The sequence below is a fragment of the Ictidomys tridecemlineatus genome, chromosome 10 (assembly GCF_052094955.1).
Source record: "Ictidomys tridecemlineatus isolate mIctTri1 chromosome 10, mIctTri1.hap1, whole genome shotgun sequence".
NCBI classification, from domain to species: Eukaryota; Metazoa; Chordata; class Mammalia; order Rodentia; family Sciuridae; genus Ictidomys; species Ictidomys tridecemlineatus.
The window spans coordinates 103117995-103142121 of NC_135486.1; the positions used below are offsets into that span (position 1 = coordinate 103117995).

Here is a 24127-nt window from a genome sequence, read left to right on the forward strand (position 1 = left end):
CAATTATTTCTTCAGTGTTCTAGAATTTCTTTTTTTTCTTCTTTTTTTTTTGGGGGGGGGGGTACCAGGGACTGAACTCAAGGGCGCTCAACCACTGAGCCACATCCCTAGTCTATTTTATATTTTATTTAGAGAGTCTCACTGAGTTGCTCAGTTCTTTTCCACTGTTGAGGCTGACTTTGAACTTGCAATTCTCCTGTCTCAGCCTCCAAAGTCACTAGGATCATAGGTGTACACCACTGTGTAGAGATCTTTCACCTCCTTTGTTAGATGAATTCATCAATTATTTTAGAAATTATTGTGAATGGGATTTATTCCTGATTCCTTTCTCAGTAGAATCACTGTTGGATTATAAGAATGATATTAATTTATGAATGCTGGTCTTATAATCTGCTACTTTACTGAATTTATTATCCCCAAATAGAGGTTTTTGAGCCTTCTAGATATAGGATCATGTCAGAGATAATTTGACTTCTTCCTTTTCTATTTGTATTCCTTTAATTTACTTTTCTTGCCTGATTGCTCTGGCTAGAATTTCAAGAACTGCATTGAATAGTAGTGGTGAGAATGGACATTCCTATCATGTTCCTAATTTTAGAAGAAATGCTTTCAGTTTTTCACCATACAGTATGATGTTTGGCTTTGGATTAGTCATATATAATCTTCAGAGTGTTGAGGAAAGTTTCTTTTTTCCCTAGATTTCCCAGCATTATTAACATGAATGAGTACTATATTTTATCAAAGGTCCTTTCTGCATCTACTGAATTCTATTTATGTAGTGAATTACATTAATTGATTTGTGTGTTAAACAAATCTTGCATCCCTGGGATGAAACCCGCTTGTTTGTGTATATTATGTTCTTTTTATGTTTTTCAAGGTGGCTTGCTCATATTTTATGATACAAATTTGCAGTTATGTTCATCAGGGATATTGGTCTACAGTATTCTTTCCTTGATGTGTCTTTGTTTGGTTTGATTGTTAGGGTTATTCTAGCTTCCTAGAATGTATTTGGGAGTGTTCTCTCTCCTTCAGTTTCATGGAGTAATTTGAGAACTGGTGTTAGTTCTTATTTAAAGATCTGGTAGAACTCAGGTGATAATTCATCTGGTCCTGGGGTTCTCTTTGTAGGTAGGCTTTTAATTGCTGTTTCAATTCTGTTGCTTAATATTGGTCTGTTTAGGTTTTTTTTTTTTAAATATCATCCTGATTAAATTTGGGCAGGCCATATGTATCTAGAAATTTGTCAATGTTCTTCTTCTGGATTTTCTAGTTTATTGGCATATAAATGTTGGATTATAGGAAACAATATATTAGAAAATGGTTTCCAATGATTCTCTGGATTTCAGAAGTATCTTTGGTAATATTTGCTTTTTCTTCTCTCTTGTCTATTTTGGATAAGAATTTATTTGTTTTATTTATCTTTTTGAAGATCCAACTCTCTGTGGCATTGATCCTATATATTTTTTTAATTTTTTTTTAGTTATAACTCCAGAACATTTTAATTTTAAAGAGCCTTAATAAACAAAAACCCCAGTTTCCAAATGTCCATTCAAAAGGGAATGAATAATCAGTTCCATCAGTATTTGTAAGAAAACTAAAGGAAAATAAAAAAAGAGGTGAGGAGATAAAGTTTAATAACCATTCTTCATAAGATAAAATACTGCTTCCTCATATAACTCAACATCAATTAATGATATGGATAGACAGGAAAATAACTGTACATATTTGCCTTAAATACAGTATTAGGTAATGCACGCCAGCTGAGCTGTTTAGGAATGGCTTGCTAAAACATTGAAAAAATGAAAGACTTCATCCTTGTCGTAGACTGCCACTTCTGTGGAACATTCTGTACACATGACTGGGTGATAGATTTCTTCCACTTCTGTCTCTGCCTGCTCTGCAGAGTCTTCATGGTTAGACTTCATCTTCTTATAGCCCCGCCTTTTCTTCCTGTTCTCTGAGTTTTTATATCTTAGAACCTCCTCTTTGTTGACAGAACAATTCATCACGAACATTGCTCTATATTGAGTTTTGTAGGATTCATGCCTTTGGCAATCAAGGCACAGTGTCGTCATGCAAGCTGGGCAATTCAAAACAGCATCACTATTTGGAACAGGCTGTTGGTGACGTGGCCTCTGTAACCCAAAACCATGATAACCCCTTCTCTGTGCATCAACCCAGGCCTGGTCTCTGTTATCTTTTTCAGGATCATATAGTAATTCATCATTTGTTGGAATCCTGTGTCGTTTCTTCTTTTTTTTTCTTGGTCACCTGTGCTGCTTTGTCTTCATCCTCAGAATCTGAATCAAAATATATATCATCATAATACTTTGCCGGAGCTATTCCAACTTTATTATTTCCTGAAGAAGACCCTGTTCCTAGAGAAGATAATTTGTCCTCCATTGTTTTTATAGTAGAATTCAATTCAGCTTCCATTTCTTTTTCAAATTCATCTTCACTAGATGACTCACTTTCTCCAGTAAGACATTCTCTGATGAGTTTTTGTTTTTGGTCTGGAGTTCCATGTAAAAGCACATCCACTTCATCTTCAGAGCTGCTCAAAGCTGGCTCCTCGTCGCTAGGCTCTTCAACCGCGTAGGGGTCGTAGTCATCCTGCAGCCGGTTCATGGCGGCCTAAAGCTGCCTATACCGTCCACTCTATTTTTTTAATTTTTAATTTTATTAATTTTGGCTCTGATTGTAATCTTTTCCTGTCTTCTACTGATGTTGGAATTAGTTTATTCTTCATTTTCCAAGACCTTTAGGTGGAATATTAGGTTATTTATTTGGAACATTTCTATTTTTTTAATGTGAGCATTCAATGGTATAAAATTTCCTCTTATAACTGCTTTAATACTGTCCCAGGGATTTTGATATGTTGCATCTCTGTTCTCATTTGTTTCTAAGAATTTATTAATTTCTCCTCTCATTTCTTCTATTTTTGATTGTTTATTTAAAAGAACATTGTTCAATCTCCATAAGTTAATGTGGTTTCTATTGTTTTTCTTGCTGTGGATTTCTAGGTTTATTACATTATTATCTGATATGACACACAAGATTATATCAGATTTGTTGTGACCTAGAATATGCTAAGACTTACATTGTGACCAAGAATATGCTCTATTTTGAAAAAGTTTCATCAGCTGCTGAGAAGAAAGTAAATACAGCTGTTTTGTGGTGAATTATTCTGTAGTTGTATATAGATCCATTTGACTTACAGTATTATTTAGGTCAGAACTATGTTTACTATTTTTTATTGGTGATAGAGATATGTTGAAATCAACTAGTATTATTGTATTGTGGTCTATCTGGGCTTAATATCAAGAAGTATTTTTATGTAATTAAGTGTAATGACATTTGAGTGTATATATTATATACTAACTTTCTATCTTCTTGTTGGATTGTCCCCTTTATCAGTATGTAGTGACCTTCTTTGCCTCTTCTTTTTCTTTTTCTTTTTTTCCCTTAAGATTTACATTGTCAGATATAAGGGAAGCTACTTCTGTTTGCTTTTGGGCTCCATTTACATGAAATTTTTTTTCCATCAATTTACTTGTATCTTTTCCTATGAAATGAATCTCTTGAAAATAGCAAATCATTGGATCTTAGATTTTTAAATCTATTCTGCTAATCTACATCTTTTAATGGGGTAGTTGAGATCCTTTACATTCAGTGTAATTATGGATGTGTGTTTGTCTTTCGCTGACATTTTGATTTGTTTGCTGTATTTAATTGTCTTGATTTTAATATAATTGATTGCTCTTCTAGTGATCTTGATCTATTTGGGATTTCTTTAGGGCTTCCTTTGTGTGCAGTATATCTTTGAGTATTCTTATTAGTGTTGGCTTAATGGTCATTAATTCTTATAGTTTATCTTGTTGTTGTTTGTGCACCAAATTTGAAAGATACCTTTGCTGGGTATAGTAATTGGCTGGCAATTCTTTCAGAGCTTGGAATATCTTATTCCAGGCCCTCCTTGATCTTAGGGTCTGCATTGAGAAGTGAGAAGTGAGCCTTATCATCTTGCCTCTGAATGTCACCTGATGTTTTTTCTCTTTTCTCTCACAGCTTTTAAAATTCTTTTATCATTTTCTTTTCCTTTTTTTCTTAGTACTGGGGATTGAACTCAGGGACACTCAACTACTGAGCCACATTCCCAGCCCTAGTTTGTATTTTATTTAGAGACAGGGTCTCATTGACTTGCTTAGCGCCTCACCACTGCTGAGGCTGACTTTGAACTCAAAATCCTCCTGACTCAGCCTCATGAGCTGCAGGGATTACAGGTGAGTGCCACCACACTTGGCTTTTATCATTTTCTTTATCAAACATTCTGATTAAAAAGTGACTTGCAGAGGTTCTCTATTACTCTCATCCATTTTGGATCCTATATGCCTCCTGCCTTTGGATATATATCTCATTTCTAATATGGGGAAAGTTCATATTGCCATCTCACTGAAAATAATCTTTATACCTTTATCCTATATTTCCATGTTCACCTCTATCCCAATGACTCTCAGGGTTTTTTCTCGGAATGCTGACACAATATTCATGTATTATTCTCATCATGCTATTTCCCCCCTTTATCACATTCTGAGTACTCAAATTCTCATACTTACCTTCAGGGCCTGAAGTTTTATTTTCTATGCAATCACTCTGTTGGGGATGCCTTCAAGTCAATGTTTAGTTTGACTTTTTCTGTCTTTAGGAGTTCTAACTTGTGTCTTTTCAATATCTTTATTTCTCCATTAAAATTGTCTTTTATTTCTTGTTTTCTTTGTTGGTTCCTCAGATCTTCTTTTAGTTCATTAAACTTTTAAAAATCAGTTATTTTCTTAGTACTTCTCTGGAATTTCAACCCCTTACATATCTATAGGTTCCTTTGTTAGGGGACTGTGAATTTGAAGTGATAGATTTGTTTGCGTGTCTCTTCCAAGGTCTTACGGTTATAGCTCAGTGTGCTTCCACTTTTATATGCATGTCCTTTTGAATGTAGTTATCTTCTTTGTTCTGGAATTTCTCTCTCTCTCTTTCTCTCTCTCTCTCTCTCTCTCTCTCTCTCTCTCTCTCTCTCTCTCTCTCTCTCTCTGATGTATGAGTTTATGTCCAGGAGTGGACAGCTCAGATTCCACAGGTTGTTCCTCCTTGGGGTCTGGTTGAGGGTTTGGGGTTTTTGTCTCCCCAGTTCTATGTGTTGAAGTATTGTTGGGGCTGGGTGGGTCTAGATTGTGTGTGGAGTGAGATTTGATGTTATTTGACTGAGCTATGACTATTACTCAGGAGTGGTCTCTCTATTCCATGGACTTGATGTGCCCCAATCACTCTTTAGCCCTCTCAGAGGAAGGGGAAATCCAGGAATAGCACTAATGTTAATGTTATAATTTAGGTAGGAGCTGTTCCTCCAGTGCTCATGTGTAAAACAATGCAAAAAAGTATAGAGGTGAAATAATTGGGTTATTAGGGCCTTAACCTAATCAATGCCTAAATATGCTCATAGCCATTAACTGAGAGATAACTGTATTAAGGTAGGGTGTGGCTGGAGGAGGTGAGCTACTGGAGATATGCCTTTGGGGTGTATATTTTATCTATAATGAAGGGAGCTCTCTCTCCCTCTCTCTTTCTCTCTCTCTTTCCCTCTCTCCTCATTTTCTCTACCATACCCTTCTACCATGATGTCCTGTGTCATCTCAGGCCCAAAGCTATGGACAGAGACCACTGATGCCATGAGCCCTCCTCCTCTAAAATTGTTCTTCTCAGATCTTTTCATCACATTGGCAAAAAAAGCTCACTAAAATGATTATTAGACACAGTCTCGGTGTTAGCAACCAGACACCGGGGATGTCATCTTCACCTGTCTCCCCAAGTTATGTCTTCTCAGTCTTTATACCACAGAAAGAGCCCATCTCATTTTGAAACACAGGGAAACAAGATATATACATTTGTGGCAGCGCTGCATATGTAATGTTGAATGTATACCTAAATTAGCAGCAATTCCTCTGCTGCACAATCGGGTAGTGCATTCCTAATGTATGTTGATAAGCCCACTCACAATGTGATTAAGTGTCTTCAGCCAAAAATGACCCAACAGCTGAATAGAGTTATTAGCAAGTAAACAAAGCTACAAACTGCTCTCTGAGTTAATTGGACGCCTTTAAATTACACTAGTGGATTTAATTTTTTTTCTCCCAGTGCTAAAAAGTTGTTACACATAAGTAGAACAATTCCTAAACAATAATGCTTAATAGAGAAACACTAAACCTTCAACTCCTAATTTTCCCACCTAAATTAAATCATTCTGTATTGTTTCTCTAATTATTCTAACTGTTATTATTCTTTGAATTGATCTAATAGTTATTCTAATTATTCTCCAGCCTTCTGATCAGGATAATTCCTTCCGAGCAGAAGCAATTTCTCTTCCCAGTATGTCATTAGTTTAAAATGCATTGGGTCTTGAGAAGTCAAGAACAAGAGGGTAGAGGAAGCAGGTAGCACACATCCTGCTAAAGCTTTGCAACTATGTTGTTGTTTTTCTTTTTAAAAATGTAACTCCACAAAAAATAGTTTCAGAATTGTGGAAGAAGTCTCAAACTACATTGATCATAATAGATACTAGTTATTATTCATTATTATTAATATTATTATTTTAACAACTGTGCTCTCAGCGGCCAGCATAACTGACACAGCCTCTTCTCAATGCAGTTTCCAGATTATTGAGAAAATTTTTCCAGAAATGCTCACACCAGCAATCCACATGACCAGGAGCTCACAAGACCCTGAACACTGTGAGGTCTATTCGTACCCATCAGCCAGGCCCTGAGCACCTACTGTGTTCTTGACATGGCATCAGATGGGGGTCTTCAGCTGCACAACATGAAAAGTTCCATTCATTAATTAAGTCGGCCAGCTTGTCCTGGGCACCTGTGCAAGGCCACATACTTTGATGGTTGCTGCAGATTCAGGGGTTCCAGAGGCAGCCTGCTACCTGCCCTGTGGGAGGTGGACTTTGTAGTGGATTCACAAAGGAGGCCAATGTCATGGGCATGCAAGAGGGCACTCGAGAATGTTAGTGGGGGAGGCTTTTGGAAAGTGTCTGAGGAGCCCTGTCCGTAGAAGGATCTGGGTCAGAGGGGGAAGAGGGCAGGCGGGACCCCTGCAGAGGCAGCAAGTGCCCCGAGGTGGGAAGAGCTGAGCATAAAGAGAAGAGTGAGGTGAGGAGTTAAGGCAGCAGTCTGGAACATGGAGAGTGAGGACAGGTGACTGGGACAGACTTCAGTCCCAGCCCAGGGACAGGCCAAGCTGCTGCCTTTTGTGCAAGTCAGGGGCATTCTCTCTGGAGACAGCAGGAGGTGACTCCCTCCACTCAACAGCAGCTCCTTGCAGAACAGAAAACTGCAGGACTCACAAGCATCATTTTACCTGCTCAGTCTGTGCAGGCTGCTGGAGCAGGTAACCTGGCACTTAGAGTCCTTTATGCACAACACAGTGTATTGTTCACAGCCTTGAGGGCTAGAGTCAAGTTCAAGGCACCAGATTTTGGGTCTAGTGAAGTGCAGTCCTCATAGTGCAGCCTTCTGTCCACCCGTGGCAGATAGCGAACAAGCGCCCTGGGCCTTCTCGAGATCAAGCTTCTTGGGAGGGAACCAGCTCCTCAGGCCGATGGGAAGTGCCTAGCACCTCCTAAGAGAGCTCCTCTTGGTCTTGTCCTCCAAAGCCCCCACCTCCGAATCCCATCACACAGGAACTGGGTTTCAACATGCAGATGTGGGGAACGAGCACTCGGGTCCCAGCACAGGCTCACTTCTCAGAGCAGGACCTTCTACTGCAGGTCCCAGGATGAGGTTCCAAAGAAACTGTTCCAGCCCCAAGTTGCAATGAGCCAGGAGGAGACCTCAGCACTGAAATCTGTGACCAGGCCATTCCTCATGGCACACCTGCAGACGCTCTGTAATCACACATTGGTGTCTCCTAAGGCTGCTCGGTGGCTACATCCACACAGAGGGAAACCGGGAGCTTCTCCAGCCATCCACACCGTCCACCCTCCTCAAGACACTGCTTCAGCCTCAGTTTGCTCTCAACATGAGCACCCTGGAATGGCTGCCCTGAGTCCCCTCCTTCCCCAGGGACATGAGGCTATGACATCTGAACAGCACGCATTCTTGGAACGGATGGACGAGCGCTTCCCAAGCACCTACTCTGCACCAGGCCAACACAATGAATCCTCAGCATAAAAATGGAGTTCCTTGGAGAGCCATGCCTGCCAAAGAAAGCTGGAGTAGAGGCTACTTTCAGGTGCCATCTGGCTGGCCAGATTTCTTGCTGAAAACCCAGTCTTTATTCCTGATGCCAAGCCAATGAGGACATGGTTTGAGAAAAAGGGAAAAGAATGTTCATTTATTTGCAAGCAGTGGTGGTGGGTTTTCTTAAATTTTGGAATAATCTCCTTGCATTCACAACTCAGAGAAAATCCAAGGAGATGGATTTTATATTTCCCTCTTAACACCAAAATCAAATTTGTGGGTTACTAAATATCTATCTCCATGAAATAGAGGTTGTGGGTTAAATACTCGAGTACTCTTATGCCCTCTAGGAAGAGGTGAATAGGAAGCTAATGGTCTAGAGACAATACAAGTGAAATGGCCCCTGGGGGTACCAAGGCTCATTGCTAGGCAGTTCCCAAATCCAACATCAGGAAAATAGAGAGGACAGTGGACAAGGACATTCCACTTAGTATAAAATTCTCCTTTAGTGAGCTTTTTATTTCTATGACCTAAATAGCTAAAAATAACAACATAAAAGTGAAAACATTTATTTTAGTTCACAGTTTCAGAGAATTCAGTCTATGGTGGGCTCACTCCAAGGCACAAATACTATGGAAGAAAGGTATGGAGAAAAGCTGGTCAGCTCATGGGAGACAGCACAGAAAGAACTTGCTGAGAGAAAACAAGTAAGTACAAGGCTACCCTAGTGATCTACTTTCTCCCACTAATTCACCCCTTGGAGACGTTCATCCAGTTGTTGTTTAAAAAAAAAAAAATATATATATATATATATATATATATATATATTAGTTGTAGTTGGACACAATATCTTTTTAAATTTATTTTTATGTGGTGCTGGGGATTGAACCCAGGGACTCGCCCATGTCAGGCTGGTGCTCTAAGGCTTAGCCACAACCTCAGACCCTCATTCAGTTGTTAATGGACTAATTCACTGCATAAGTCAGAGCCCTCAAGATTCTCTCATTGTGCAAAAGCTCATCTCTCAACTTTGCTGCAACTGAATACCATGATTTCAAATTTTCAATGTGGGAGGATTTTGAAGATCAGTGCCCAGGAGCTGAGCAAGACAAGAAACAAGATGCAGGTGATCCAAAGTTGTGGAATGCTATGGATGTTTATTTTAAACAGCCCAGCTATCATATATTCCTTGTGTTAATCTTATAGTTCAGCAAATTCTTTGAGGTTAACAAAAGTAAGATACCAAGAATAACATTAAAATAATGCAATGTTCATGAGCCACTTCTTAATCTCTGTCTCAGATCTAAGCCCAATAATGAAGCACAATTAAAGGGGAACAAATTAACAAAAATATTTCCAAAACAATTTTACCACGAGGAATGTGAAGCAAGTCTCAGGCTCAAGAGGAACTTGTGGCAAGTCTGACTCTGTCAGCAGAGTGTGTCCTGAGAACAGTGTGCTGTTCTTATTCACTCCAGTGTGCCAAGCGCTTGGAGGATGTTAACCCTTAGACAGTTGCAGAACTTCCACAGATCTCAAACTTAAACTATTCCATCAGGGGGACATTTAAGAAACAAAGCCTAAGAATTTTCAAATATATTCCAACATGGTGACTGTGCCCAAGAAAACAAAAGGAGAAGATGCAAAAAAAATATATTTTTAGAAGCACAGACCAGTGATTATTCTTTGTTTTCTACCCATGAGAAATATTAATCTACAGAATACAAATATCATCAAAAGGATCATTCTTTAATTGGAGGGAGATGAAAATTAAATCCTATCAATTTCAAATATTGCATGTGGAAAACTGTTAGTAATCCTATGAAATGGAAAGGAAAACAGAAATTTGGGGATCTATAGAACAATCTCAAAAGTGAAGTTATTGTTGTTGTGAGTAGCTAGATTGAGGGAACAGGGTCTTAAGGTTAGATATCATGCTTTTCACATTGTGAAAAAGTTAGAGGAAATGAATGAACCTAGGGGAGATAGGAAAAACTGATCTACTCTATCAACAAAGTAACTCCTAGGGAGAAACCATATATATTAAGTTGGCTTCTACCAAGCTGAGTTTTTACATTCTCTACACAAACTCTGAAGACATAAAATTCAGTAATATTTATTGTTTTAGTCAGCTTCTTTGCTGCTGTGACTAAAATACCTAACCACAACAACTGTAGAAAAGTAAATTTTATTGGGGACTCACACTTTTAGAGGTTTTAATCCATACACAGCAGGCTCCATTCCTTGGGACTTAAGGTGAGATATAGTATCATGGTGAAAGAGCATGATGGAGAAAAGTGGCTCACATGATGATCAGAAAGAAGAGAAACACACTTGTCACATGCAAAATATGTACCCCAAAGGCATATCCCAATAACCCACCTCCTCTAGTCACACACTACATGTATTCAGGTCCCACTCAACTGAATTGGTTAAAGCTTTCATAACCAAATCATTTTTCCTCTAAACCATCTTGCATTGTTTCATACATGAGTTTTGGGGTACACCTCACATTCAAACTATAACACTCATGTTCCAGAGGCTTCAAAGTACATGTGGTCAGATTAGCTGAATCTGGAGCTAATTTTAGGCGAGATACAGTCTCCACAGCTAATTCTATCATTTTCTCACAAGTGTTCTCACCATCTCAGGAAGCCCAGGCCAGTATATTCTTCATTTCCTGGTATTCTTGGTATTCCAGCATGCTTTCTAGAGTACTCCCATGACCTGCACTTCACAGGGTGACAGAGGCCCAAGTAGAGAAAACTAGGCCTCACAAGCAGAGGAGACTTTAGAGTTCTAAGAGCAAGCCAGACAATATGCTTTGAAATTGCAGAAGGACAGTACCTCATTTCTGACTACAGGCCTCATTGAGCAGTTACTGCCCAGATTTCATGACTAGACAGAGTTCCACGCCTCACATAGGGAGAGAGTAATAGAAGATGCCATGCAAACTCTGGCTCAATGATATCAGAATAAGATATATTCTTGAATGCAGTTCTTGTCAGCCAGTTTCTTGCTTACAAGGGGGCTTTGGATTTTGGCAAATCTTCACTTGGCTTTCAAGAGCTAACAAAGTTTTCCTTCTCCTTTCTTTAGTAGGCTACTCTTCTATTTTCATTCTAGGCATAGAATCACAATTGTGCATATGTCACCTTAGATATGGATACAGTGTGTAAGCAAGGTAATTCTAGCCTCAACCAGAATTGCATAAGCTAGGCCTGTCTACTGGATAGGAAGGAGCCGCCCATTGTGGCTGGTGGGTCCATGGCCAAGGCTTCTACAACTTTTTCTCTCATTCTATTTATTTCCACCAAAGAAAAATAAAAGATTCCACAAGAGGAAAACAATTATTAAACACATATAAAAATGGGAGTTATACAGCAGAAATATTTTTAAAGGAGGTTATAAGAGGGAAAAAAATTATCTCATACAGGGAAAATGTCTGCTTGATCCCTATATCAAAAAGATAATCTGGCTGCAGAAGAATAAACATACTCACAAGCTTTGAAACAAGACTCTGATGAAATATAGTTCAAACAAATTAGTCTCTGTAAATGAGGCATATAATATTAAGGACTTAACTCTGGAAGCCCAACATCCCCTCCTGTCCCATAAAATCTTTTATATGTCAGAAATAAAGCAAGCCCAAAGAATAGATTGACAAATTCTACTCCATTAAAATTTAGAAAAATCTGTAAAAAATAGAAGGGAGTGAAAAAATATAATGATACCTGAGCATAAATATGAGTATGAAAATAATATCAATAGAAATTAATTGTCAGTAAAAAATTTAAAAGAGGAAAAATTAATCAACATAAATTAATTAAGTGTAGAAAAATAGAAAACTTTTTGAAGAGTTGAAAGATCACATAGGTGTTTTGCTCGAATTTGGGACCCCCAAAAGACTACCAGAGACCAAGATCGATGTAAGCAGCAAAGAAGTGTTTATTTTGAGCTAGCTTGGTCCTCTGCGTGCACACAGCAACTGGTGACACTGAGAGGCCCTGAGCCCAGGGTTTGCAGCAGTTTTATACATTCTTTGGAGAAGACAAAGACCCCCACATACATCATAGCATCTCTTAGCAAATCATCACACACCACGGGAAAATCAAATAACGAGTCTAAAACATGATTAGCATATCAAGTGGCAGGAAAGAATCTGGAAAGAATTATTGGTTAGTTCAAGGGGTTGACACACTTAAAATTGATTGGTTTAAACCATGAGGATGTCGCAAGGGGGTACATGCCAAGCTGCAGGGCTTCTAGTTTAAATATTGGTCACCACACCTAGTGGGGGCCATCTGGAATTTCAGATATTTCGATGTCTTGGCCTATCTTAAAGCGATCACCATCTGCAGCTTTTCCAAGAACTGTTTCCACAGAGCTTTTCTGTGGTATTTTCCTGACTTTAGGATGGCAGTAGGTCAGGGATTAAATTTCAGAGCAAAATGAGGTCCCAAGTATAATGAGATTGCTTAGGTCTTTCAATAGGAAAATGCTAAATGCTGTGAATTATCAATAAAAAGTAACATACAATAACATGAGTATAAGTAAGGATAAATGTTAATAAGGAATAAAGAGACATACATGAATGGTAGGATGGCTGATACATTTTTCTGACAGTTACTAATATTAATCCATTTTATACAACCCACTATTTTGTAACAATGTGTAAAGTACTCATAAAATATTAATATTGGGGGACAAAAAAATGACACTCTACATCAACAGAAGACAAACTTGAAAGAATTCATTTCCATACGCAGTGCAATGATTGGATATATTGGGTATAGTAAAGCCCCTGACAGCAACACAGCAGCAGATGTTCAACAGATTGAGGCAAAGAAATCATCTCAAAAATAGAGAAAGAAAGAAAGAGAGAGAGAGAGAGAGAGAAAGAGAGAGAGAGAGAGAGAGAGAGAGAGAGAGAGAATTTACCATAATCCCCATGAGAAAAGAATGGTAAGAATGAGTTACTAAAAAGTAAAAAGAAGCACAACAAAATACATGGGAGATGAGATCAGTGAGATACAACAGCACTCCCAATAAGCCATATATTTATATAAAGGAGGATTCCATGGGTGTTTAGATTGTCATTACTTATACATACCTTTGTTTTATTGAAAGAATTAACTTTGCTTCTTCAGAGCATATCAACCAATCCACACTGATTTTCAAGCAATAAATTTAAAAAACTTAAATGTTAAAATAAATATTTAAAAAACTGGTGAAAACTATAATTATACGGCACCAAGAATTTATAAAGGGTACAACAGAAAAAACAAATAATGTAAATAGTTTGTTGTACTCACAATTCACAAGGAAATTGACACATTGGAATGAATATATTCTCAGATATACTCCATGATTGTACAAATGTCAAGACAATTTCTAAAAGTTTTTGACACCCTTGTCAATAATCAAAAATATTAACATATTCCAAAATTTCAGGAGCACTTTCACTGTAAAGCTATAACCCTACATGGTTCATATATAAGAAATGAGTAAATCATAAGTAGCTCAGGAAAAAATTCTGTGAGGTCCAGCCTATATCCATTTTTCTTGATGTTGTGTCCCTCTTCCAGTGTCACCAAAGGACTGAGGATTGAACCCAGGCACACTTCACCACTAATCTACTTCCACAGGTCTTTCCATTTAATTTTTTTTTCTTTTGAGACAGGTTTCACTCATTTCCACAGGCTGACCTTGAAATTTTGACATTCTTGCCCCCACTTTGAGTATTTAATACCCCACTTGGTATTACCAGGATATGCCACTCTGATCATTTCCATATGAATTTTTATCCTTCATTGGTCCCCCCCCCCACTCCCACATTCATAGTGTTCTATTTGTTCCTCCTTATGTATAAAACACGGGTCTACTGCTTACTTTGATCATAACCCTTGATTCTCTGTCACTGTGTATTATTTTATTTTTATTTTTTATTTTTTAATTTAAAAAAATGACAGTGAAGTGCATTACAATTCTTATTATACATATTCACCAATTTTCATATCTCTAGTTGTATATAAAGTACGTTGACATCAATTCGTGTCTTCATACATATACTTTGGATAATGATGTACATCACATTCCACCATCCTTGAAAACCCCCTGCCCCCTCCATTTCCCTCCCACTCTCTTCTGCTTTATCTAGAGTTCCTCTATTCCTTCCATGCTCCCCTCTATACTCCACTATGAATCAGCCTTCTTACATCAGAGAAAACATTCTTCATTTTTTTGTGTGTTTTTTTCTTTTTTTGGGGGGGGGGATTGGCTAACTTCACTTAGCATTATCTTCTCCAATGCCATCCATTTACCTGCAAATGCCATAATTTTATTCTTCTTGAGAAGTGTCTGTTCAGGTCCCTGGCCCATTTATTGATGGGTTATTTGTTGTTTTGGGTGGTTTTTGGTTTTTTTGTTTGTTTGTTTGGTTTTTTTGGGGGGCTTAGCTTTTTGAGTTATTTATATACCCTAGAGATAGTGCTCTATCTGATGTGTGAGGGGTGAAAATTTGCTCCCAGGATGTAGGTTCTCTGTTCAGCTCACAGATTGATTTTTTTTCCTGAGAAAAAATCCTTTTTAGTTTAAATTCATCTCATGTATTGATTCTTGGTTTTAATTCTTGCATTATAGGAGTCTTATTAAGAAAGTTGGGGCCTAATCCCACATGATGAAGATTAGGTCCCACTTTTTCTTCTATTAGACACATGAAAAACTAGCCTCTACCTCAGAGCAAAGCCTGTCCAAGGAAGGGACATGACCTTTGTCCTTGGAAAGACCCACAGAGCACTCCCAGGCACATTTCCACCCTGCTAAGTTGTTTATCTACAAATAACAGGAGAGATCTGCTGCACCAGGTGTCCCTGACTCAGTCAGGCTAGGTAGGGACCCAAAGCAACCCACTAGCAGCCACAAATCAACATGAGCCTGGGAAATACCTGGGATGCCAGATGACCCTCCCAGTAGTTTATGATGTTGGGAAACCAGGTAGTTCAGCACTAACACCCCTCTTGGCTTAAACCAATCAGTTCAAATGAATCCCTCTCTTGTAGTAACCAATCACCCCTACCCAACTTGTTCCTGCCAGTGAATGTGCTAATCATGTTTTACAGTTGTTATTTGATTTTCCCGAGGTGTATGATGATTTGCTAAGAGATGGTATGATGTATGTGGGGGTCCCTGCCTTCTCCAAAGAATGTATAAAACTGCTGCAAACCCTGGGCTCAGGGCAAACCCTCTGCTCGGAGCCTCTCAGTGTCACCAGTTGCTGTGTGTGCACGTGGAGGACTGAGCTAGCTCGCAATAAACACTTCTTTGCTGTTTACATCGATCTTGGTCTCTTGTGGTCTATTGGGGGTCCCAAAATTGAGCATAACAAGCCAAATTATTTATCCTTCAGACCTATACTGTAGAAATGAATATCCTAATTTCAAGGCTGGAAACAGAATAGCTAAGAATTAAAAGTTCTATAAGAGCTAAGAGCTCAGGCCACAAGTGAATTATGACCCCTGCTGGGACCATCTGGAGTGTAGCCATTGAATTACCTCTTTAATGGCCCACTGTTCCCCGGCAGTCAGAAACACTCTCTCTGGGACAAAAATCTCCTGTTTATCCATGGGTAGCAAAGCAATAAAACCACTAATTTCTTTTTCTCAAAATTTTGTTTTTACTATTTGATTAGCATTAAGGACTAAGACCAGTTTTTGTAAAGAAAAAATGATAATAAAGGTATCTTGGAGTGAACCTGCTTCTGCTAGTGTAAAAGGTCTGGTGCTCTGACAAACCCTGATTCCATGCTGAGTATGCAAGCTGGCTGAAAGGTTTATTGAATGCTGACCACTGGAGAATTAGCAGATGGGGTGGGTTTGTCTCAGGTTGTCCTGGAGAAACTGTTCTTTTAAGGAATGGTGGACCTTTCTAACAGCTCAAGGGCTGCTTTTGCCTCAGAAGATGTTTGCCTTCTCTCCTTTTATGACAAGGGTTGGACCACCATTGGTATACTTTGAGAAAAAGGGAACTGAATGCAGTAAAATCATGATACTGAAGCCAGATTTAAAGTTAAGTAGTTAGTGTAGTTAGGTAAATCAGGGCTAATATCAAGTAAAATCGAAAATGAAGGCCGTGTTGAGAATGGAGTCCAGGAAAGCAAAACAGCACTTGGAATGTTAAAGCCCAGAGCCCATCCCAAAGAAATGTTAATGAAACATCTCTCAGCAAAATGGAGATGCTAATCCAAAAGTCCTTCATGTCCAGATTACTCCTTTGGCCTACTTGTACCCCACTCTTTGGGCCTTCCCATCTACATTCCATCATTGAAAGATAACAAAGGACAGGAATATGACAGGAATGCAGAAAAGCTGAATGAAGACCTTAGCTATAAAAAGGGGAAGATATCTCCCTTCCATGGATTCCACCTCTTGGGTCCCATTCTTCCTCCAGGAGAAGTCTTTTCTGCTGTCCTTAATAAAGCTTCTACTTTCAACTCTAAACTTGCCTCAGCATGCTTCTCTGGTGTTATACTTCAAAATTGTGGAAGCAAGGATTCCATAACAAAAGGATATGGCAATAAGTGGTGGAAATAATACATTAAGACTTGGGGACAGGGATAGTCTTGATAGTCTTTCATTTTAAGATTTGACAAGACACCCAACTTGGTCACAGGACACTCAGCACTGGGCCAGAGAAGTTTTTCTTATAACCATATGGCATCAATCTTAATGCACAAGGGGGAAATGGCAGGATTTAAAAACTAAATTCAGCAAAGAAAAAAAAAAAATCTGTGGGTCAAAATGAGATAGCTAGATTAGAGAAAAAATGCAACTCTTCAGCCCTGGACAAAAGCAGCAGCTATGAAAAATTATCTGAGAAAGTACAGGGTCCTATATTTTGATTTAAAACCCTAAAGTACCAAGACTACTGTTGGGGTGCAGCGGAGCGACGGAGGGGAGAAACCACACAAGAGACTCACTTCATGCAATCGCAGGGGGGAAGTTTATTGAGGATCCTGTTCCAGCGCGCTGGGACTCTGTGCCCACTCAAGAAGGGAGAGCAGCTCAGAGCCCAGAGCGGAGGTCAGGTGGAGCTTAAGTACACTTTTTGGAGAGGGTGAGGGGCTTTGCATACATCAGAACAAATCATCATGAGGCGCGGGAAAATTGAACAACAACCCTGAGTCAGGATTAGTGCATACATTGGCGGGAACAATTAGGGCAGAGATGATTGGTCATTTCTAAGTGGGGTACACATTTAAACTGATTGGTTCTGGGGCCTAGATGCGTAGTGCCATGCTACCTAGAGCCCTTAGCTATTAATCAACCAGGGAATCAATGGAGACATTTACTAGGCAGTTCCCTCATTGTTCTAACAACTTTACAGGGATTACAAGTTCCGGGGATAGCAGAGGAATTGTAACAATAGACTTGTATGATTGTAACAATTGTCTTTTACTTTTTAACCTAATCCCTGCACTTTGGAAACTTTAGGATGCCTGGTCTTTTACACTTTAACTCAGGCTCTGCGGCTTAGAATCAGCTTGGAAATTTTACCTTTACACTACCCAGGATATAAAACAACTGCACCACAAACAGAATTAGCAATACCTATGTAAAGATAAATAGAATCATCCTTCTGGCCTCAGAACCCAGATTAAACCCCCAGGCCCTGACTCTAACCAGAGGACAAGGTAGAGTAGAGGCAAGGCATCCAGTGAAACTCCACCCCCATCTTCTGTGTTCTGAACCTCAGAGCTTTTGTCTGCCAGCAGACACTTCTGGAGATAGCCCTAACTTTTTCCACAGAGCTGAGCAGGTAAAATGGCCTCCTAGAGTTTCCAATTATCAGGAATTGTCGGGAACTAGAAGGAAATTCTCCTTCAAAGATTAGCCTGACAGCCCCCTGGGAGACATTCTGCCCTGAAGGCATCCTGCAGCTACCTATCTCCCTGGAACACCCTGCGGTTATCAAGATCATCAGACATCTTGCAGCTGGCAGTTTTACCCACCCACATCCAGCAATTGCGAAGAGCTTCCCCATCCCCAGCATATAAATACCCCTGTGTGAACAATTAAAGTTTGCAGCTTGATCAGAACTTTTGTCTTGCTGTCACCTTTCCTGTCTCTTGTCCCTTCATTCCTCCCCATCTAGGTTTGCTGCCCACGTTGATGTGTCCTGCTGGACGGGACAAAGAATATGCTTCTTAACCTGGAGCTTTTCAAAGAAGCAGGGCCCTAAAAATGTACGGACTAGCCTGTAATCCCAGGAGCTTGGGAAGGTGAATCAGGAGGAGCAAAAACATTTAGTGAGGTTCTAAGCAAATCTGGGGAACGCATCTTAAAAAGTAAAAAATGAAAATGTCTGTGATTTGGCTCAGTGATTAAGTATTCCAGAAAACAATTCATGGAGAGATAGATAGATGATAGATAGATAGATAGATAGATAGATAGATAGATAGATAGATATTGATACAGATCCAGATATTTGCAGCCAAGCTCCTAAAACATGGATTGACTTGGATTTACCAAGTTTCCTACAATAATCTAGTTCTGCCTGATTAAAACAAAAACACAGAACTTCACACTGATGAATACTAATTGGTGTGAGACCTGAGAGTTATTGTTATGCTCGAATTCAGGACCCCCAAAAGACCACCAGAAACCAAGATTGATGTAAGCAGAAAAGAGATGTTTATTGAGAGCTAGCTTCATCCTCCATGTGCACACAGCAACTGGTGATGCTGAGAGGCCCCAAGCCCAGGGTTTGGAGCAGTTTTATACACTCTTTGGGGAAGGCAGGGACCCCACATACACCATAGCATCTCTTAGCAAATCATCACACATTGCGGGAAAATCAAACAACAACTCTAAAACATTATTAGCACATTCACTGGTGGGAACAAGTTGGGTAGGGGTGACTGGTTACTACAAGAGGGGATTCATTTGAACTGATTGGTTTAAGCCAAGAGGGGTGTTCATGCTGAACTACATGGTTTCCCAACATGTTATCAACCACCATAAACTACTGGGAGGGCCATCTGGCATCCCAGGTACTTCCCTGTCTCATTTTGATTGGTGGCTGCTAGGGGGTTGCTATGGGTCCCTACCTAGCCTGACTGAGTCAGGGACACCTGGTGCAGCAGATCTCTCCTGTTATTTATAGATAAACAACTTAGCAGGGTGGAAATGTGCCTAGGAGTGCTCTGTGGGTCTTTTCAAGGACAAAGGACATGCCCCTTTCTTGGACAGGTTTTGCTCTGAGGTAGAGGCTGGTTTTTCACTGTTAACAAAATGGCTTAGTATATTCAGCCAACAGTACTGTTGTTTTATGATTTTCGTGCCGTGTGTGATATGTACCACATTAGCATTTGGCCACATGGTTAAGGTAAATTGCAGAGGGAAAAAAAAGGACAAACTTTTGCTTTTGCTGCTGAAAGAAATCATCTTAAGGGCTGTGGTTATGGTCCAGAGGTAAAGTGTAGCATTTGCCTAGCATATGTGAAGCCCTGGGTTTAATTCTCAGCACCACATAAAAATTTAAATATAAAGGTATTGTGTCCATCTATAACTAAAATATAGATATTTAAAAAAGAAATCATCATAAATGCAATTGCTTAAAATAATAGGAATTTATTCTTTTATAGTTATGAAAGTTTTAAGTATGTTGACAATAGAATAATAGCCCCCCTACTATGTAGAAGATTATGGTGCCCCAACAGCTACTCATAACACAGGCTAAGCCCCCTAGCACACAAAATGGCAGATTCCCCAATGATCAAGTTAGTAGAAACTGTTTTATACTCAGAGGAAGGAAGGGGGTAAAGGCCAAAATAAAAACGCAGACCAACTATCACAGAGATGTTTTGTGATTGGAATTCCAAATCTGCTTGTTTCAAGGTAAAACTGTAGAGCTTCTATGGAATACAGTGTGGTGCGATCTATAGAGGCATACACTATGGACATTTAATTCTACACTAAACAAAAAAGAAGTGCAACAGAAGATTCTATGAGAATGCTCTAGTCCCCACAATGGCTACCTTTGCCACTGTGCAAGTTTGTAGCTGTCACACACTCTGCAGTTCAGGACCCTTCAGTAGGAGCCCTGAAACCAAGTCTACACACCAGTTCCAACCCTGTCACAGTATTATGTCAGAGAAGAGCATGAGGCAAAGGTCAACTTTAATGCCATGTACCTGAAGGATAAGAAAAAGAAAGTGGAGGATAAGACAACCTGTAAAGACCAAAATAAAGAAGTGATAGAGAAGAATGAGAAAAAAAGATCAGGAAGAAAAAGAACCCACTGAAGGATGATGAGGAGAATGAATGGGATGCAGAAAATAAGGAAGAAGAGGACAAAGACAATAAACTGAATTCTATTGGGAGAAGACAGAAATTGGGGTGACAATAGGAGAACATTTCCAATGGGCATAGGATACGAGGCCCCTTAGGAAGTGAGAATGGGAAAAACTTGGGTGTGAATACTTCATATACTTTTAGTTCTGGGAACTGCACTAGAGATGCCACACTCTATTTATACCCTAGCTTTCTTATCTCCCCCTGTCAGGATGCTGACACTCCACCTTTGTTCTGCCATTGCTACACCTTCTGGCCTACTCCATCTGATCCTCCAACTATTACACAATTGCCCCATCCCACTTAACTGCTCCTTCTCTCCCTGTCCCGTCCGGCAGGACACATCAACGTGGGCAGCGAACCTAGATGGGGAGGAATGAAGGGACAAGAGACAGGAAAGGTGACAGCAAGACAAAAGTTCTGATCAAGCTGCAAACTTTTATTGTTCACACAGGGGTATTTATATGCTGGGGATGGGGAAACTCCTCGCAATTGCTGGATGTGGGTGGGTAAAACTGCCAGCTGCAAGATGTCTGATGATCTTGATAACCGCAGGGTGTTCCAGGGAGATAGGTAGCTGCAGGATGCCTTCAGGGCAGAATGTCTCCCAGGGGGCTGTCAGGCTAATCCTTGAAGGAGAATGTCCTTCTAGTTCCCGACATCTCCCTCCTCCTACTTGCAGTCTGTTAGACTTTCCTAGCAACCCCCAGCCTCAGTTTGTGCACCAGCTGTCTCCTTCTTCATCTCTGGACTTACTACACATCACCTTTTATCAGAGAGAACCAGGCTGGGATGGAGTTAGGGTTGGAGCCAAACCCCACGCCTGCCCTGTTCTCTCATCCTTTTTGTATTAATTAGTAAAGAACTCAACTTTTTATTGTTTAATTTTAGTTATATATAACAGATACATTTTGATAAAGTTTTAAAATAATAATCTAATATGACTTTAAAAGCACTAGTTAAAAAAGAAAAAATTGTAGTTACCTACCACTTGGGAAAATATAGGGAATAGTAAAAGGAAAAGGGCATAAAGGAGTTGTTGAGGAATCATTAATGTTTTATTTTGTTGTATAGGCAATAAATAAATGACGTGTTCTCTTTAGGGTAATTCAGGATTAATAATTAATATATCTTGAATGTTTACTATGTCTTTATTTTACTCAAAAAGTTGTGAGGAATTCCAAAAATAGCACTAGGAACACAATAATAACAGATATGTTAATATTGTTGTTTGTGGTGCTGGTTTCAGGTAGTTGTAGATATGTCAAAAAATGTATACCATATATATATATGGAGAGAGAGAGAGAGAGAGAGAGAGAGAGAGAGAGAGAGAGAGGAAAGCAAACCTCTACAAACTTGTAAAAACTAGAATTCATTAATGCTGAGATTAAAAAGAAAACAAAGGGCCTAAATCAGTAAACTAGAAAGAGAACTACAAATTTATTAGCTTAACATTAGTCTCAATAGTTTAGAAAAGGTAAATTTAAAAAATAAGAGTAGAGAAGAAAAAAGAGATTAAAACATAATTAAATGTACTGAGAATGTACATGCTATAGAATCACAAATGTTGGAGCTTTCTTTTTTTTCCTTTCCTTTTCCTTTTTTTTTAATTGTAGGTGAACACAATACATTTATTTTAATTTTATGTGGTGCTGAGAATCAAATCCAGTACCTCATGAGTGCTAGGCAAGTACTCTACCACTAAGCCACAATGACAGCCCAAATATTAGAGTTTTTTTAAAAGCAAATTAAATTAAAATAGCTTTTGTAAATTTGACAACTGAAAAATATGTTGATTACATATAATGTAGTTGTCAATCGTCACATAATCTGGGAAGATCCTGAGCTGCCTGCACACTCCTGCCAAATGGATGCTGAGATGGATGCTGAAGAATATTGTCCAGGGTCTCCGAAGCTGATATGCTCCCCACCTGTCTGGGCAGTAGAATTCAGTGGGAGCTGCAAGGAGCTGAAAGTCTGAAGACTCCAGAAAATTCGAAGAATTTCAGCCAGCTCCTTTTCCTCCACAGAGAGTCCTGATTCCAACAGAATGCCTCCCCAGGCTCAAGAATTTCTGGCATACTCACCATTTCCTAGTGCTGTGAAAGTCAGAAAAGCATCCACTCTGTGGAGGTATGCTCCCTAGGGATCTTCAAAACCTGCACTGCAGAGCAAACTCAGACTCCTAAATCTGTACAAGAAATCTAGAGCTCCAAATAGAAAATGGAAAGGTTCTGAAGAAAATGTCCTCACCAGATTGTAGAATTATGCCCCTCCTCACTAGCTGTGCATGGGATTGAACCATTCTCACCAAGTTTGATTCATGTCCTTGCTCAGTCTGAGCCCAGTGAGCCTTCTTTCTGAGTGACAGTAGATGATATACAATTCAGGAAAAAATGAGACCAAAATGACAAGTTCTTTAAGGTCAGTTTTTCTCACAGAAAGTACCTAGCCCGGCCAGAAGGAAATTTGCATTTAACCCTGAATATAAGGTCAAATCAATGTATGGATTGCACACATCTATATATTATTCATGGATGGAAGTAACATAATGGTAATCAATGTAAAATTTCATTTAAATTTTCTGCCCTCTTTTCTTGAAAGGAGAGAGTTTCTACTAGAAAGCAAACCTCTTAATAAGCAATGCACATTTAAAATAATATGTGAGGCACAAGTGTAATTTAGATTTTTTTGGTATTCACGTTAAAATATTAAAAGAGGTGAAATTGACTGTAATGATATAAGCCAAAATGTCATATCCAGAATATTATCAGTTTGACCAATATGATATTATTAATGAAATATTTATATTTATATAGTTTATATACTTATAAAGAATTATATAATTTTTATATACTTGGAACTACATTCCCAAACTCACTGTATTTAAAGCTTCCAGTATATCTCAGTTCACAACATCCACATTCCAGATTTGAGAGCTATGGGTCTCCTGACTTCAGGCAGGTACAGGGCCTGATCTCTTACTTTTTATGTAAGTGGTAAGGGATACAGTTTCTTATAAATAGTTCTCATTAGGCCCCCAAATTTGAAGAGACACTGCCATGAGTGAGAACAGGAACCTTCCACCAGGAGGTGTCCAAAAGTAGATCAGTCTTCCCAACTGATGTTGGTCACAGATCCACTGCCATTGCAGATATCATTCAGGAAGCAAAAGAAGATGGGATTTCAGACAGGGGATTCATAACTTCAGAGCTGTCCACAGCCCTGTCTCTATTGTTTAAATATATGAAATGCAAACACCTTATTTGGCAATTTTGCCTTACAGATAATTTAGGTCAGGCTATAATATCTATTTCCTCCCATGGTCAAAGTCCCACACCTAATAAGGAGCGGGAAGCAGGATGAACTGTAATCCATTCTAAAGCCCAAACATCCCCACCAGAATAAAACACTAATGCAACATTTCTTATTCTCTTCTGACTTGTAAAGGACAATTATTCACCAGAAATTGTGATATATGTACATAGAATACAGTACTATATATTACATATTTTAATACAAACAGAATCTTTTCATATA

At 39.1% G+C, this 24127-nt stretch overlaps 1 protein-coding gene across 1 annotated transcript; it reads right to left on the bottom strand.

The window, feature by feature from the left end:
* Positions 1 to 1724: 1724 nt before the first annotated feature.
* LOC101963012 (E2F-associated phosphoprotein-like) lies at positions 1725 to 2652 on the bottom strand. Its single transcript, XM_013364969.4, is given in 2 exon segments — positions 1725 to 2261; positions 2263 to 2652. Coding segments are annotated over 2 exon segments (858 nt in total). The 5' UTR covers positions 2629 to 2652; the 3' UTR covers positions 1725 to 1769.
* Between the last annotated feature and the right edge of the window lie 21475 nt (positions 2653 to 24127).